The sequence below is a fragment of the Scomber scombrus genome, chromosome 7 (genome assembly GCF_963691925.1).
Source record: "Scomber scombrus chromosome 7, fScoSco1.1, whole genome shotgun sequence".
Lineage (NCBI taxonomy): Eukaryota > Metazoa > Chordata > Actinopteri > Scombriformes > Scombridae > Scomber > Scomber scombrus.
Genome location: NC_084976.1, coordinates 16858939 through 16877364, shown reverse-complemented (window position 1 = coordinate 16877364; position 18426 = coordinate 16858939). Strand labels below are relative to the sequence as shown.

General features: G+C 41.2%; 1 protein-coding gene across 3 annotated transcripts in view; it reads right to left on the bottom strand.

The window, feature by feature from the left end:
• The window catches only part of galnt1 (UDP-N-acetyl-alpha-D-galactosamine:polypeptide N-acetylgalactosaminyltransferase 1), a 41962-nt gene that overhangs the window by 9209 nt on the left and 14327 nt on the right, over positions 1-18426 (bottom strand). The window contains exons 2-8 of one of the 3 annotated variants that reach the window (XM_062422134.1): positions 16604-16716; positions 7115-7254; positions 6856-7024; positions 1675-1841; positions 784-911; positions 592-671; positions 6-176 (exon numbers count right to left, since the gene is read on the bottom strand). In XM_062422134.1, the coding sequence (XP_062278118.1) occupies positions 6-176; positions 592-671; positions 784-911; positions 1675-1841; positions 6856-7024; positions 7115-7253 (854 nt within the window). In that variant the 5' untranslated portion in view covers position 7254; positions 16604-16716. Of the gene's footprint in view, positions 1-5; positions 177-591; positions 672-783; positions 912-1043; positions 1655-1674; positions 1842-6855; positions 7025-7114; positions 7255-7473; positions 7504-16603; positions 16717-18426 lie in introns of those variants that run through there. The other 2 variants (XM_062422136.1, XM_062422137.1) reach the window with 2 other exon arrangements.

Genomic DNA, 18426 nt, shown 5'->3' with positions numbered 1-18426 from the left:
CCAACCTGACAGGCAGTGTGCGGTCTCCTTTGCGGCGGTCCATCTCTCTCTGGGGCACAGGGTACCAGCGGAAGTTGAGCTTCCAGTTGAAGCCTCCGTATGTCATGTCAGATCCTGCCATGTACTCGAAAGTATCATCACTGATCACGTCAATGATGGGGCATACCACTGTTCTCCTACAGCAAATGCACAGACAGACACAGATCAATAAACATAGAAAACAAACACCACCTCTAACACATACATCAGCCTGCTGTTTGTAACCTTGAGCGGGCATCAATCACAAGTAAGTGCTCATCTGCAAGGTGTGGCACCTCCAGAATTAAATGCATTTAAACAATGGACCATGCTGTGATTTCCCATCAGCCATCATTCATCACACATTATACAATTGTGAACCTTTTGTGTGTTTGTGTGAATATATGTTGGTGCCTGCTTGCAGGAAGCAGTAAACAGAGATTAGTAATTAAGCATCAAATAAACACAAGGGCAAGCCCCCTGCAGGTTCAACAATAGTTTATTGATTTTTTTTTAAATGCTTGCCAATGGTGTGTGTGCCTTTCAGTGTGCGTGTGGGTGTGCATGTCTTACTTGTCTTGCTTGATGCGGGCCAGCAGAGGCTCGAGCCACCCTGTCGTGCATTCACAATGAGCATCCAGAAAGGTTATGACCTAGAAACATGGAGAGAAAACATATGACAAACCACCACAGTGCATAACGCCATATGCAGAGCAGCTGACTATGTGCTGGATGTCATGTGTAAGCGTATGTGCGTACACACACCTGGCCAGTGGAGAAGGACGCTCCCTTGAGGCGAGCTCGGATGAGACCGGACCTCTGCTCCATCCTCACCACTTTGACAGGGACTTCCAGTCTCTTAACATACTGCTCTAATGGTCGCTTTAGGAAATCTAACACACGCAAAGAAACACATATATGCATTAAAGTATATGCAGTACAAAAACATAAACCCACTCAAAGACAGAGAGAGAGAGAGAGAGAGAGAGAGAGAGAGAGAGAGAGAGAGAGAGAGAGACACACACCCACACACTAGAAGCTGGGTCATAGGTTCCTACTTCCTTTTGCAGCGGCATACATCAAAAGGCAAACGTCTGCTTGTGTGCATGTGCCTTAGCATGCCTGCTGACACCAGTCATACCTGCAGAGAGCACCCCTCCCTTCACACACACACACACACACACACACACACACACACACACACACACACACACACACACACACACACACACACACACACACACACACACACACACACACACACACACACACACACACATCTAACCTGAGGTCCCATAGGGTGAAATGGTGCTGTGTGGTGGCGGCAGGGGGGGATTGAGGGTAATAACAGAGTGTAATCCCTGCGGCTGGCGAATTAAAGACCTAATCTCCCCCAAACAGGGATTAACAGTATTGCACAGGGTGGAGTGGCACACACAGAGCATATATGCTGACTGGCTGTAGGGCATCAGTGCAAACACACTCCTACACACACTCATGCACAAACACAGCTACACACACAAACCGAGTAAAATCATACAGTAGCTCTTTAAAAAAATAGGCTAAGCCTCAAACAAGAGGGACAAACATTGAAGGAATTATCTGTGTGTGTTGGTATTTGTGTATCTGTGTGTGTGTGTGTGTGTGTGTGTATACCTCTCTCACTGGCATCGTCCACCAGGACAATCTCCTCCAGCAGTGTGTGTGGAGAGCGGTCAATAACGGAGTGGACGGTTCGCAGCAGCGTGCTCCATGCCTCGTTGTGAAATACAATCACCACGCTGGTACGAGGAAGGTTATCAGGGTATAACTTGTTCTTGCACCTGTAGAGAGAAAACAAAACAATCAGAATATCATATTTAATTACACAAATGGTCTTTCAATGTTGTACTGTATTATAGAAAGATACTTAATGCAAGTACACATCGGGGTACAAAGCAAACATTAAATCATTCCAGCAATGAACAGACAAACAAAAAATACATCACACAGTACAACAAGCTGAGGTGTGTGACTGGCATCAAACACCACGTGTGGTTTAAGTGAAGTTGTACGCTCTACACACAAACAAAACTGAGCTGACGGAGACGGATCAAGAAAAGAAAACAACACTTTAGTCGAGGCATCACAAGCCAGCCTCTGTTTGATTGTAAGAGACTGTTGCTCAAGTGAGTCCACACAAGAGAGAGGTCTAAACAAGAGGGATCTGAGGGGACTGAAACATCAACTAAACCACATTAGTTAGTCATGGAATCACTGCAATAATCAGATCATCTTTTATGACCTCAAGAATAATCATATTTTTATCGAGTTCAAAGTTTCTCCTAAACAAATAAAAATAAGGGTGAATAATAAGTGAGCAAAAAAACGTAAATCCCTACATTAAGACAGTGAGAGACAGAAACACATGGAAATTGTGGGCCAGCATGATGACAGTTGATTAGTGATGCTAATTAGAAAGTGAGTCATTATCATAGCAGTGTGGAGCACATACATCAAACTCCCTTGCTGGAGACAGAGAAGGATGTAAAAGTCTGACAGAGGAGAGAGCGGGCATGAGCGGAGACAAGAGAAGATGGATATTAATGTAGTGGCGACTGGGTCACTGACTTATTAAAATAGTTCTCCAAAGTATTCCCTGAGAAATGCTGTCTGTTTACATGACATCACACTGTACTACTGGGTTTGAATATTTTATGGTACTAAGTACAAAGTTTGTGGCTTTTCTTGGTGTATTCAGACTTCGAGGCATGCTCTGGTTGTCCCCTCTGTTTATATTATCTATAAATGGTTCTGTTTTTTATGATTATATATTGCTTTCATGATATATCATATACAGTGAAAGCAGACCCTCCCTGGTTTGCAGCTTGTAAACACTTTTATTAGCTTGGTAAACAGAATGAGGCTGGAAAAAATATTTCCATCTGTGGTCCGTACAAAAGAAGCACTGATGACACTTTTATTCCAGTGTAGATGCTACATAGAATAACACACAAAACAAAAATAAATCAAATCAAACGTCTCACAAAGTACACTGCTGTTTTGCTTTATAGATGAAGTTGGTCACATCATATCCATCTTTAATTAAGACACATAAAGTATTTTTTAATCATCTCACCAATCAAAATGAACAATTATATTACTAGGAAACAGTTTTCAAAGCATGCTCTAATCATTGGGAATAAAACACATATTACAGATGGATTGATTTGTACAACAGATGGCAGAAAATATGGGCTCATCCAATTCCATGTTCATGTTAAATGTTTCTCTGCAATAAATAGAGAAAAAAAACATTTAAGCACACATAATTTTCACTGGACACACCAGGTAGAGTTACAGAGACAGACAGAGGGAGGAGCACATGTGGCTCACATCTAGGTCAAGAACCTAAGTAAAGCCTACATGCAGGCACTGAGATATTATCTTTATATTATAAAGATAAGTCTGCCAATTTTTTACATTTTTGTTATTGTCAACAAATCCCCAAACACCAGCAGTGCATTAGTTCATCTTTCCAACGTCCTCAGCCTGTCTGTGGCCCAGTCCCAAGAAATGTATTCTTAATGAAGATGTACATCTTTAAAAATAATTAATTTAAATAAAACGTTGATACTACAGTAGCTGCCTTTAAAAAACAAAAGGAGGTTTATAGCATACAGGAATAACCGACATCAGGTTATTGCTACACAGGCCGTACGGTGTTAAGGAGAAATACATCACCACACTTATCCTTTAAACTCTCTCATAGTCACTTTCACAAGTGTTATCTTGTTAAGGATCTCAGCAAGCAGCAACTGTATCTATTGATGAAAATGCCAAAACCAGCCTGACTTCCTTCCTCTGAAAGATTCAACTCTCATAAAAGGCAAATGGAATATGATCTCTCTTCCTCATCTTGTCCTGACTCCCTCCCTCCTCCTGATCAGCCAGAGTGGTGGAACATTTCCTCGCTCCTCACCTCCTCAGCTGCTTCTGACAGAGGGAATGTAACAGCGACGGAGGAGAGAAGAAGGTCAAGAGTATACTCCATCCTGCAGCAGCCTCTTGAGCATGCTAAGTAACACACACAATTCTCAGTCTGCGGTGTGCAAGTGTGCATGCACATACACTCTGTGAGGAGGCGATGTCTATGAGCATGCAAGATGATTCACTGTAAAAACAGAGACACCCTTGGAGTCTTTCAGATGTTTTACACGTCAATTCATTATTTCTCTCTCTCCTGGTTCCCACACCCAACACAAACAGAACAACTAAGACTTTCCGCTCTCCAGGCATCATGTTTACTATGTAAGTGATGGAAAAACAAGACATCTGTGTCTCCACCAAACCAACATGTGTGACACATACACATACACACATGACAGTGTCACATGATGTGGATTTTAAAAACTGGTGGTGAATGTTGTGTACTCAAACTGTCAGGGTGGTGGAGCAACATTTGGCAGCAGCAAAGCAGCGTAATGAGTTACAGGGCTGTTTCTCCAGCCAGTGGATTGTGGGGATAGTCAGGATGGGCGGGCAGACTGGTTCTAATTAAACAGCGTCACTCTTGCATCATTACACAAACCGACGCACACACACATTTATATATGCATTCTCATAAAACTGCTGCTGTCAGAACCTAAAAAAAGGAGTAAATGTCAAGTTTTCTGAAAGGTGTGGTCATGGAAAGTATTTTCATTTACTGCAGATCCACCCAATCACATATAAGCCACATATAAACACACACAGACTTGACTGTAATTTCAAAAGGACCTGTCCTCACATGTTTTTTTCACACCCGGAGACTGCACTGCTGACAGTAATGAAAATAAATCAGTGAGTTTCCGCTCCACAATTTCAGCTAATGACGACCTGCTTGGCTATGATGAATTCATTTACAGTTTCCATAAAACCCGTCGATCCAAACACACAAAAATAAAACACAAATGTAAGCATACCTACACACACAGGTACACATTCCCTTGCTCGATATTGACTTGTCTTATCTCCTAATTGGAAAAGCAGATAGACGGAGAGAAGCCTGAGTGAAAACACACCTAGTAATCAACTCTCGCTCAAAGACTAAAACCCATTTCACGGATCAATGTCCTCTTTCTTTCCTGCCTGACTGCTGTGCATGTGACCCTGCCTGTCAGTCTTGCATCTGTCAGTCAGTCTTTCTGTTTGTCCCACTGAAAACCTTCATTACGGATCCATGCATGGTCCCCAACTGAAGCAAAAAGAATGGGGAAAGGGGATAGCAGAACGAGTTGGTTTCCACCTGCTTTAAACTAACCTTGACATATCTTCCAAGCTGCTGACTGTACAATCTGGCACTGACGCACACTTAAATAATACTAAATTCCTCATTATGTAGAGGAAGGACTTGTGAATTGCACATATAACCTAGTATTATTTAAGCAAAATAGAAATGGGGCAGTAAAAATCACGATGCAATGAGCTCATGGCATGGTTCACCAGGGGCCAATGAGCTTTTAGCGTCAAGGTCTCACAGAAGTGTGTCATTACTTCCTTAATGTGATGTACTTCCTGTTATAAGAGGACTGTGGGGGATCAGTGTTTAGGGTGAACCAATGGACTATTAGCTATGGAGAGAAATGCGATTTGATTTAGCTGAACAGGCTTCATTGGTTGCACTTTTTAGTCACACCCACAAGTGCATCATAAGGTCACCACTGATACAGCAGGGTTTTCTCCAATTCAATACTAAGTGTAAGCAGGTTTTAAGTCTGCAGTGGGTTTGCATTGGAAAAGTGACAAAATAAACATAATTAAAACGGACATGCATACTACAGTGACAGCACTGTGAACAGGCCAAAAAAAAAAAAAAAACTTAAATAATTGGAAAACATTTTGTGGTCTATTTAATGAAGTTTAATTTGCAGTGGTAATCTGAGGTCGCAGTTGATTGACATTCATTGGCGCACACATTGTATAATATCCCAGTAATATAAAACAATAACATGTGTTTGCGTAGACTAAAAGCAAAATAGAGAGGACAAAGACAAGTAGTATTTAGCACATAATGTGTACGATCAGTATGTAGTATGGAACACAGACCAGGAGGTTCAAAAGTATGTTTCACTGGTTCTTTCAGGCCATTACAATCACAGTGTCTTATTCACTGGATAATTCATCCCATGCTAAATATTTTGTGGATCAGGTTATCCACCATGATTTACTTTATGTATGCGTACATCTGTATCCTTCCATGTAGTTATTACTAAGTAATCTTTGCTGACCAACAGTTAAGAGGCCACTTTACACTGCCAGAGGTGCTTGTTGGATGGTTGATTAGCTTTGCAAAGCCCCTCCCACCTACACCTTTCTACATTGACACCCACTTCACGCTGTCACTGACCAGCTGTGTGGAGCTGAGAAATGAGCCAGTGTTAGAGCATCTCTCTCTGGCTCTTTTTCCCCATCCTTGACACAACTATATCTGCCACTTTTCATGTGAACAACCTTGTTCAATAGTATAAATATCTGCGCAGGAGACTGCCAAAAATATGGACTGCTATCTCTGTATTTGAATAATATCATGCTTCCCTCTCCACGACAACTAGCGTTTCACTCTGCCTTCAAGTATAGCTCTTTGGAACAAATATAAACACGCTGATTTCTGATGGTTGGATGGATAGGTTCTGACAATAATATGACCCTTACTGTGTGTCTCTGCAGTTTTAAGGCCAGACATCTGGCTTGTGGTTTAAATTAGATAGCCGGTACGGACTCTCCCAACAATGGATGTCACTGACAGCCATTTTAAGGACATAGTTATGAGTTGAGTAAGTGACAGGACAGCTGATTAGCTGCAGGGAGGACGCTCACCCTTCCAGGCGGACGTCTGGCAGCGTACGATTGAGAGCAATCATCTCAGAGGCCATGAGGTTGAACTGGTTGATCTTAAACATCTCCTTCATCTTCTCCTGGTTCTCCTTAGGGATCACCACAGGCTTCCCCCCCTCACCGGGCCCGTCCCGCGGCCTGGTCAGGGTGTCTGTAGTAGATACACACATACAGAGATGTTAAGTAGTGGTGTCTCTGTGATCATGTGAGAGTGTGTATGTGTGCTTAAATGTACACTCACCGTCTCTACCGGGCAGTCCTCTCTCCTTCTTGTCGTCACACTTGTTGCACTCGCTGAAGTAGAGCAGAATGAACATGTCCAGCATGACCCAAACCAGAGAGGTGGCCAACACCACCTTACAGTAGGCGAACCTCCGCATCCTGGAAATGTGACGTGAGACAGAGAGAAACAGAGAGAAGATGAAGGAGACATATTAAAGATCTGGCTGAGGTGAGGAGTGATTGTGAGCTTTGAGCTGCAGACACAATCACAGGATTTTTCAAAGCTCCACCGAGGTGATCACTCTCTATTTCTTCTCATGTCTCCCTGCCTTTCTCCTCACTCCTCTCAACCTCCAACCCCCCTCCGCAGTACTACACCTGAGTATTTTCTCAGCACCTCCATTTGTCCTTCCGCCTGACTCTCTGTCTGTCTGTCCGACTCTCGGCTGTTATCAGCCAGCTGGTTATCAGTGCTCTCCAAATGGTCACAGGTCTGCACACTCAGTAAGAGCCTCACAATGAGCACAGTGCATTGTTGCCTTTCTGTCTTACGTCACTGCAGAAGAAAAAATGAAAATGTATGATGACATTTGTAAATGTTAATGGTTAGGTTAGTGTTTGGCGCTGTTATTAGCACGCTGAACACTGACATTTGTGTCATGAAGTGAATGTTTTATGGTATCTAAGCAATGCTTTGGCTGCTTTTAAGTGTCAGGCAAAGTAACTCGGAAACAGACATCTACTGTATCAGATTTCCTAAATACCCTGCAGTGTACAAGTCGATCTACTCTTTGTACATGTAACATACCAAATCCCTGTGTGCTGAAGTGCAGATACACACGCACCCACAGATAAGCACACACACACAGAGCAGAGAGAGAGGAGCTGTGATAGTAATTGCTTTTCTTTAGCAGGCAGCGAGAGACAGACACAGCCACATTAAAATTCTTCTGCTCTCCTTTCCTTCTCTCCTCCAGCACCTCCTCTCCCTCTTCGGCTGATTCTCTGCCTCAATGATCCCTCAGGTTGCAGCAGTACAAGCAGGAGGGAGAAAATTAATTTGGCCACGGTGATTTCTCTCATGCCCCTGGGAGAAAAAAAAGGTGTTTGTGCATAGTTAGCTTAGCTTGGCTTAGTATAGCTTTGCTTAGTAGCCATGGAGGATGGAGAACTGCACAGCAGCATTTCTAAATTCCACCTGATAGGATTCAAAGTGTCACAAAGTGCCGCACACAGCAGAAAACAAGAGTGAAGATCTTTCTGTTCTCAGAGTTGCCTGTGGAGCCAAAGAGTTCTAATGACGTACCTGTGGTCCGACCACTTTTACAAGGTTAAAGCTCTGTGCTGTATGTATTCATGTTTGTATCTACAGTAATGTTCTCCACAGCAGCAGAGTATTAAATACACACTATAATATCTGTTCATACAGGGCAGAGATGTCAGACATCCGTAAAAAAAGAAAAAAAGAAAAGGGGGTTCAGAAACATAATCTTACAAAACATAACAATGTTTGGGGCCTACAACTAAGATCAATTGCAATAAATAGTCAATATTAAGGAGAATAAACTGCCAAACTACTGCTCTCAGGTGCAAGAATAACCCTGATTGGACACTTTCAAATGTCACAGCTCTTATCATGTGCTTCAGAGTTTTGTAATCTTGCAAGATTTTCTCGCTCAGGTTGAACAAAGACAAACTGATGCAGACAAACCACCAGTAGATTAATGTAATGCAATGCTCTGTTTTCTATTCAGCAGAGAGGAAACAACCTTGACAACAGGGTTTTGATAAGGTTAATGAAGTCCACTATGCTACAGTGGATACATTAAAGTCCTAACACTGGCACTGTCAGCTATAAATTTAAATTCGAAACTCCGTTTGTAAGTATTTTAAAAGGCCTGACATCTACATGCAGAACCAATTATTTCAGATAATTTGACACCAACCTTCATTTAAATTTTACAAGCATTTAGCTTTCCTGCCCCAACCTCTTCAACTACCTCCTAGACCATCAGAGTCACTCTGAAACTTGAGACTGTTTACTTAAGAAGATTTTTTGCTTTTCTCTTTATTCAACTGCATATCTTTGGGTTTTGGACTGTTGGACAGGCAAACAAGTCATCTGAACTTTTCATCTTCTGGTTTCAAAAACTGTGATGTGCAATTTTCACTATTCGGACAAACAAAACCATTAATGAATTAATTCAGCAATAAAATAATTTGGTAGTTCCAGTCATACTGTTTATTACATATACTATTTAAACAAAAGTGGATTTTTGAGACTGGTTTAATGATTTATATCGGCCGATAGTATTTTTTTAAAACACAAGCACATAACATAATCTACAGTCTTGATACAAATCTCCTACAATTGTTTTTGACAGATAAAATCAATAGATGTTCAAACGGCTGTTTGAGGGTTTGGAATTGGGTTTAGGTTCAGGTCAGGGTTACATATTTCATTGTGATGGTTATGTTTAGGGACTGGGTTAGGGTTAGGAAATGCATAATGTCAGTGGGGGTCCTTGTGTGTATAGAAAGACAAATGTGAGTGTAGAGGACAGGAAAACGGCTCGCTAGGTTCAGTAGTGCCATCGCAGTATGTTCACACCATTGACTGTAGTTATGTTTCACACACACGCGCGCAGGTGTTACTCTCAGTGCAACGAGTATAAAGTGAGCACATGGGTGACAGCTGAGCGCTATAACAAGTTGTCATGCTATATGATAAGCTGCTGAATCTCTTCGTAGCTCTCACCCTGACTGTTTTATACGTTTATTTATTAATACCTACTTTCTTTGATATATTTCCTCGGTGTAAGCCACAATAAAGCATCTAGGTTTTCTCCATTTTTCAGGGTTCTCACCACATCCCTGATACACCTCAAAGACAGTTTAGTTTTACGCTACAGCCAGGACTATAGTGGGGAAAATAACCACAATAATCACATGACAGAAGTTTTAAAAACCCATATTGGTGTATTCCTGTAAAGTAACTGTTTCCCAAATTCTCCACGATATCCTGAAAGAATTGATCAAATTGCTTGTCTCCCTGTTTAGATTACTCCTCTGAAAATTCCTCAAATTCCTGCACCAGTGGGAAGCCTGAGGTTCATTCCTCACTCTCTGGTCTCCCTCTGACCGCCCCTCTCTGCTTCTCTGACTGCTGCTGGATCGTGCAGACCTCATTTAACCTCAAAGAAGTTACATGAAACAACCTGATAACACAGTAGAAATTCAGAAGACAACACCAGACACATAACAGTGCTCTCAGGCAGACGCAGACGGCTCAGCGGCTCCGTCATAGAGACACACACACATATTCTTCTCACATAGTTGTGTCAAAATGCTGTCAAGCGGTTTTGCTAAATACCATTTGATCACAGTAAATTGAAGAGAAATAGACAGAAACGCTCCGAACATCAGCAGAGAAGGATTTATATGCATGTACATTGACTAAAAACATGCACGCACACTTTCCAGTGCTGTCTCTCAGCCATGCCTCCCCACTCACTGCATTTCTAATCAGGCATGGCAGAGGACACCTCAGGTCTCCTCTGCACTCATGGCAGCCCTGGGGCCTGCTTCTGTGTGTGTGTGTGTGTGTGTGTGTGTGTGTGTGTGTGTGTGTGTGTGTGTGTGTGTGTGTGTGTGTGTGTGTGTGTGTGTGTGTGTGTGTGTGTGTGTGTGTGAGAGAGTGTGTGAGTGTCGGTTTGATTATGTTGGGCGCTAGTCTCTTTGAAGTCTCTTTTAAACAGCCTGGCTCTCTATGACATTAAACAGACGCACAATTCTCCATCCATCCACCTCCGCTCTTTCTCTCTTTAATCCATTAACATCACGTTCCCTCCATATTTCTTTTATACTTCCATCCTGGGTGTCTTGCTCTTTCTCTCTCTGCTGCTCTCTCAGCCACCCCAACCCCCACTCCCCTGTTCGTCTCTTAGTGATGTCGTCTCCTTTCAAGAGCGGTTGCCATCACTACTTCCCTACAAGAACACAATTTCCCCCTTCACATCCTTCTCTGTGTCTCTCTTCATATCCCCTCCTCTTCTCCACAGGCTTAATCCCCCTTTAGAGATTGCACAACTAGTGTTTGTCACAACCACTTGGAAAAACTCTTGAGCAAGAAGATCCAGGACTCGCCTCGCAATTTACAACTGGGATAGATGAGTCTCCCTTGTGGGGATTTTATGTTTTTAAGTGTAAATGAAAATTAAGAGGGAGGGAGATAGTATTTAAATGAGTGAGTGCTGATGAGAGATTGTGCCAGTGTGTGTTACTAATTAGCACAAAGTTTGTGCTGCTAATTCATATAATAAACTACTGACATAGTTTATTTGTTTGTTCTCTGTACAGTCTGTTTCATGTCTCTTTTTTTTAACCACTTGCTCAGTCATAAACAAGTGCGTTAAACTGCATGTTGCTCTTTGAAGTGCCTTCAATGAGAAAACCAGAGATGGTGCTACTATTCAAGTCTGCAAGCTGTCCTAAGATCATGTGAGCCAGATAAACTAAACGGTTCCTACGACAACAGTGATGGGAGTAGTGATTGAACAGCTGTAACGCCTCAACTGGAGCAGAACAAGGCACAGGCTAATATTAGGGACGTGAAACAGAACAAGGTGGCCTAACGCCCTGAGTCCATTGCTCTCTGTGGAGTAGCTGAAGTACACAGACACTCAGGGCAAAAGAAAATGGCTTGGGTCACTTCATTTCCAGGTCATAACCTTGACTGCAGAACACAGAGAAGTCCTAAAGAGGAAGGAGAGCGAGATCAGGACCAGGACAGCGAGAGGAAGAGAGAGAGAGTGCTATCATTAACACTGACCGAGAGAGGGAGAGAGACAGTATATAATAATACAGCATTGTGTGTGCTGTAAATCTACAATTTGTTAGTATATTCTTAAGGTGGATCCATTTCGCCTAAAACAGACTCAGCTAACAACATCACAAAAATGTCCACAATTTAACAAAAAAAAAAAAAAAACCTTAAGTGAAAAAGAGCAGATGCACTATTTAGCTGAGCAAGCAGGTATTTATTTAATGAGGATCTGTGTGCCTTAACAGCTTGGCCCTACATTTTAGGGGGACACTGATTTGTTACATTTTGGTGAAACCATAGGTTTCATCTTTTTATTTGACATTGTAATATATTGTGGATAAAATAGATTGTGTCAGATATTTTAACTTTCCTTTTTAGCCCCTAACCATTTCCCTCAATAGGCTTTGTCTTTTGCCAGGCTACCATTGTAAAAACTAATTTGTTCTTAATTCCCTGGTTAAATAAAGGTTAAAAAAGATATAGATGACACTGTGTACTGACATAATTTAACAGTTTTGCTTTATAGATGTTTTTAGACCTAATAATAACACGGCTCTAGGGATGAAAATGTCTGTATGTTGCTGGTCCGCCACTTTGATCCAGACTAAAATATCTGTACAACTATCTGACAGATTGCTGTGGAATGAAAAACATTTGTGGTCCCCAGACGATCAATCCTACAGACTTTGGCTCTGTATTTCAGGCCGACATTAGTCTTTCATTTGAATGGGGGAAGTGCTTTGACGCAGTGAGGGTACTGGCGCAGAGAGCTTCGTAAAACAATGCAGGGCAGTCCAGCAAAAGAAATGTTGCGACAAAAGACAAAAAAGTTGCTCTTGTCTGTACATATTACAACCCACTGCCTTGAAATGCATTCATCTGTAGCTCTAACTGGACTTCCTGGATCGTGTTTCATTTCCTCACCTCTGGCTTGAACAACACAGACCCACCAACGCCGCCCCTTGCATTGATTTAACACAGGGTTACACAGATAACAAGGTTTTTGACTGAATACAGCCTTATTAAGCAAAATATCTCAACATCTATGTGCTGGATTGGCACCATATTTTACAGATATGAATGTAAAATATTGAATTAAATAATAAAACCGAGGTCAGGACTGTGTTTATAGTCTTGATGTCTATTCAGTTTTATCACCTGCATTTTTTTTTTTTATATATATATTTGACTTACATATACTTTTTATTAATTGCTGCCACAACTCTCTCTATACATTTAAGGGATCCTCATCAAAAGTGCAGAGTGTTTACATAAAAAATGAATACTGGTCGATATATCTCCATCGTATCTTTTAACACTAGAATACTAAAATACTGATATTGGTAACAGCCTCATAAATCGAGTATTGTTCATGCTCTTAAACACTAGCACTCTCTTTTGCTGGCTGATACAATACTTTGTTAGAAAGAGAGAGAGAGACAGAGAGAGGGAGAGAGGGACAAAAAAGTTTAAAGACACGGTGCAAAAAAACAGAGAGTGAAAGAAAGAGAAGTGCCCACAGCAGCCTAAAAGTCCCAGCTGAAATTGATTACCAATTCAAAGCTTGGCAAAGGCGCATAGTGGAATTAAACACTTCAATCTCCAATCACTCGGGCATTTTCGGCCAAAATCAATACATATTACAGTCACAGGGGGAGGTCCCCTGATGGATGGAGAGAGCACAGCTGCCTGGCTAAACCCGTAAATTCAAACAGGACCACAGCACATAGAAATACATAAACAACAACAGACGTACGAACACACAGCATCATGCCTCTTGTTCTGTATGACGCCTGTGTACTGTAATTGCTCTTTTAACAACTCATAAACCCACGTTAATCACTGTAGAAGAAAAAAAAGCGCATTACAACAATTAACCCAATAAGCACAGCGTCACATACTGTTAATTGGTGTCATCACTTAAACACAGTGCCCCCACAGCAAGTTTGTGTCAGTGTGTCTGGCCTCTGCTGTAAGTCAGCTGCTCCCAGCACTGCTGCTCAGACTCCTACTCCCACTACTCACGCCAACCCGGCAGGATTTACAAGGCTCTGGCATTACAGCAGGGCTTTCCTGCCTACGAACTCCTTACACTGTACTCAGATTTTATTCCACATCATCAAAATGTGAAAAATGTGAAATGAATAGACCGTGCGGTTACTTTCTAAACAGAAATTGGCTCCAGTGTAACCACACAGTTTTGTGGCTGTTAATTATACATATCTTCTTAGAGTATCCTGAGCAAATATAAGTAATGTTCACACATAAGAATCTAGGATCTGTAAAATCACAAATAATGATATTTGCAATGGTTTTTTCCCATATCGCAGGCAGCTATTTTTTGATTCCCCCAGAGTAAAGAAACTTGTTTGAACTTATTAATCTTTTACAGTAAATATATCATGTTAGCTTTTGCAGGACGCTCAAACACTTGAATCCCATGAGACACACAATAAGCAAACATGGACATTGTTAGGAGGTTAACGTTGTGTTAACAGACTTTTAAAAAAAGTATTGTTCAGCAGTCAAGTACCTTTGTTACTCTGATCATCAAACTATAATATTTCACTACAGAACAATGAGTTAATGATTTGATATCCCACCCACACACACCCCTGTCAGATTGAAGCTAAATCAGTTTCCATGCAAATATACCAGAGTAAACAGCAGTATGGGGGTCACCTAACCCTTTTCCTACCGATGAACCACACAAAACCTCTTCCTCTTGAACATGTCATCTCCTCATCTGCGCTTTCTAAACAATGAGACCATACGGTCTGATTCTTGTATGTGGAGAGAAGATTCATCCCCATGTATCCCTGTACATAACCATGTCACTAACTACTGTAAGAAGTAACAACAACTACAAGAAGATTACCCAAAAGTTTATTTGTTGTACTGTGCTAATCTTTAACCCTGTACTGCACAGAGAAGCTGATGCAATCCGGAGATCACATGAAGTGTTTGAATAGACAGTTTATTTCTGTTTTAGCAACAAAGCAAAGTGAGAACAATGCTTTCAGCTGGGAGTGTAAGTTTCAGGCCATTGTGTCAGCAAACATCTGACGTGTGTCCGAGACCCACAGAAAAAAAATTACATTTCTAAATATGTCCAGAAGTGTTGGTTTGTTTATCATATCTTAACCTTTTAAATATAACCAGTATATCAAGAGTACGTCCCATGCACCTAACATTGGGAAATAAAAGAACGTGAAATGTAAAATACAAAATACAAAATACATGTAATTTACAGTAAAAACAACCCAGAGCTACGTCAGACACGGAAACCAGATAGATCATTTAGAAAAACCTCTGCACTCTTGGTAGCAGCATTATAAACACATGTGAACCTCCACTAGGGCTGCAACAACGAATCGATAAAATCGACAAAAATCGATTATTAAAAGTGTTGGCAACGAATTTCATTATCGATTCGTTGTGTCGCGCGATTAATGCATTACTTTTTTTTGTTTTTGTTTGATTAATGCATTACTCGCCAAGTCGTGGGGCAGTTCAGACGGAGCTGAGCAGAGCCGGTATCAGCAGGAGTGGAGAAAATTATCCTAAAGTGTAGGAGCAGTTCACACTACATACAACTAGAAAGTGTGTGCAGCATCCTGCCGAGGTCGGCACGAAGCGCACAAAAAACGATCGGTTTTGCACGTCATGTCAATGATATAATGTCACTGTGTGGATCAATTAAATTTGTTGCAGTGTGCACCCTCATTCTAGTTAGTGAACTAACAACTTCTACCTGCTGAGATCAGAGTCAGCAGTAGGAGAAGAGGAGAGCAGCAGGGGAATCTAGCGCACATAGTTTGCATGGTAGCCTAATGATGGAAAAAGTATAACTGGTCACTACAAAATAAACCACATTTCATACCGTTTATATGTAGTTTCACAGACACATTGTTGTATTTTTTCTGGGTTGTGTGTGAAAATCATTAAGAATAATATAAAACCAGTCTGTACACCACCAAAATGAACTGGTTTAGACTTTATTCTTGGTTGACACTGCTGAAAGGTAATATTGATTATATTATATATATTATATATATTATATTATTATAAGTGGGCTCTATTTGTGTGAAACAGGTTTTTTATTACCAATGTTATAGTTCCCGATATATAATATAACTCTTTTTTAATTTTTAATTTAATTTTTTATTATTTATCTTTTATTTATTGTTCCAACAGCTCAGGTCGATTGAACAACAGAAAATACCTCTTTTTGTATAGCATACATGTGTATGTTTTTTTGTTAAAGCTATCAGACATCAACATTTAGTTGTTTTGTTTAAAGTATTATTTATAATTTCATATTACTTTAACAGCTCAGGGACGTCCAAGCAGCATCCTGTTGTTTGAGCACTTTTTTGTATTGTCAATTTGAAATTATGTTTTGTTTTTGAATGATGGGGTGGAAATAAATAAAAAATTTAAAAATATGATTCATCGATTAATCGACAAAATAATCGACAGATTAATCGATTATCAATGTAATCGTTAGTTGCAGCCCTAACGTCCACAGTGTATAATTCAGAGGTCCCATATGTATGAACATTAGCAAACTAATTCATAAATGAGCAGCTGATGCCGAAGCAAGAGAGAGACAACCAAAAGCTGATCAACTGATGCAACCACGACCACAGCGCTCTGCCTGAACTGACATAATGCTCATACCTGTCTGAGTGACTAAAGGGGTCTCTGGTCAGATGTGCAGGGTGCTCCACCAGCAGAGAGGGCGGAGCGTCAGAGATCCCACTTCCTCCTTTGCCCGTCACTCAAACATGCTCCTTAAAAGAGACAAGAGAAAAACAGATTAATTAGTTGTTTGCATGTGAAGCAGTCGCACTGATATGTTAAACTCTTGTCATCTCGAAACTGAAAGTCTAAGTCAGGAAACACTCTGTGTCTCCCGCTCCATTTTTCCCTTAAACATTTCAGTGGAATTGAGTGGAGCGGGAACTGTGTTTTTTCCAAAAGGCATGGAAAAGAGTCAAGAGAGCGGTACATTCACACCTCAGGGACGCAAACCCGCAAAGCAACCACAGGAAGAGAAGAGAGAAGATGTCACTCAAAGGCCTAAAACACACTTCCTGGCCATGCTCACATAATAATAAAATTCATCTCTCTCACATAATCAGACAGTCAGAGGCACAGTGTCACCAGGCCTGCTTCCAGTTGTACCAATACTTCCTGGCATTTGTGGAAATGCATCATCATTCAGTGAATCATGTCTGAAAGAGGACATTAGAAACTTTAGAGTTGTCAGTGATTTACAAATGGTCAGTGTAGCTCTTTATCTCTCTGTGTTGTGCTATAAATCAATCATCCTCCCTCATTCCACACCCATCCAAACGTCAAACATAACCAAAGACTCTCTGTGGCTGCCTTGGAGCGGGATAAAAGGAGCGGGAGGGAGGAAACAGAGGGATGAGGCAGTAGAGGGATATAGGGATGGACAACTGACAAACTCTCAGAACTGCTCATTTCACGGGATTAATCTGCTATTTTTGTAAAATCCGCAGAGAGAATGAAGATGAGAGTGAATATGACTCAGTGTGCACATATGTGTGTATGTATGTGTGTGTGTGTGTGTGTGTGTGTGTGTGTGTGTATGTCCTTCAATCTGGTCCTTGGCCTACTTTAAAGCCAAGTCATCATTCTCATCTACTGGGACTTCATATTGCCTGCCAGTGTATGTGTGCGTATTAGAGTTTGTATTACAAGAAAAGCCATACCATAAATCTCTCCCTGCCAACCCACACACTCCTGCGTTAGTGAGTGTGAGGGGGCTGAACTGCAGTGCAGGTATGCCTCAGTATGTGAAGGGTCCTGGCCACCAAAAGTGTCTGTGCCCTTCTCCTCCTGGGTGACTCATCATTCCTCGTCTCCTCCCTACCTTTCTCTCACACACACGTTGCAAATTGTCTCTCCTTGTATCTCTTTTCTCTCCCTTTATCTTACACTAACGCTGCCCCGAAGTTTGAGTGGAATGTAATCCATCTGCAAATTGGAAGCAGGACAAGCAAGAGCTTCTATAAATACCCACCAGATTCCCCTGACAATCACAAAATAAACCTACACACACACACACACACACACACACACACACACACACACACACACACACACACACACACACACACACACACACACACACACACACACACACACACACACACACACACACACACACACACACACACACACACACACACACAAACACTGCAGTGCAAATAGCCACACATATCTGTTTGTACAAACCTCCTCTTCTATTCTTTCTGGTTTAGTTGCTGCATAAATACTATCTGTTCAGGGGGTAAAGACAGATCAACCGCAAAGAGGAAGAGCAATAGACAATAAAAAGATCTCAAGGGAGACATAGAAAACCAAAGAGTTAACACTGACACACGATAAGGCAATAATGTACTAAATAACTGTCATGCTAATAAACCAAATTTGAATTTTGAACATCTGAATGAAAGCGAAACTCCATATCT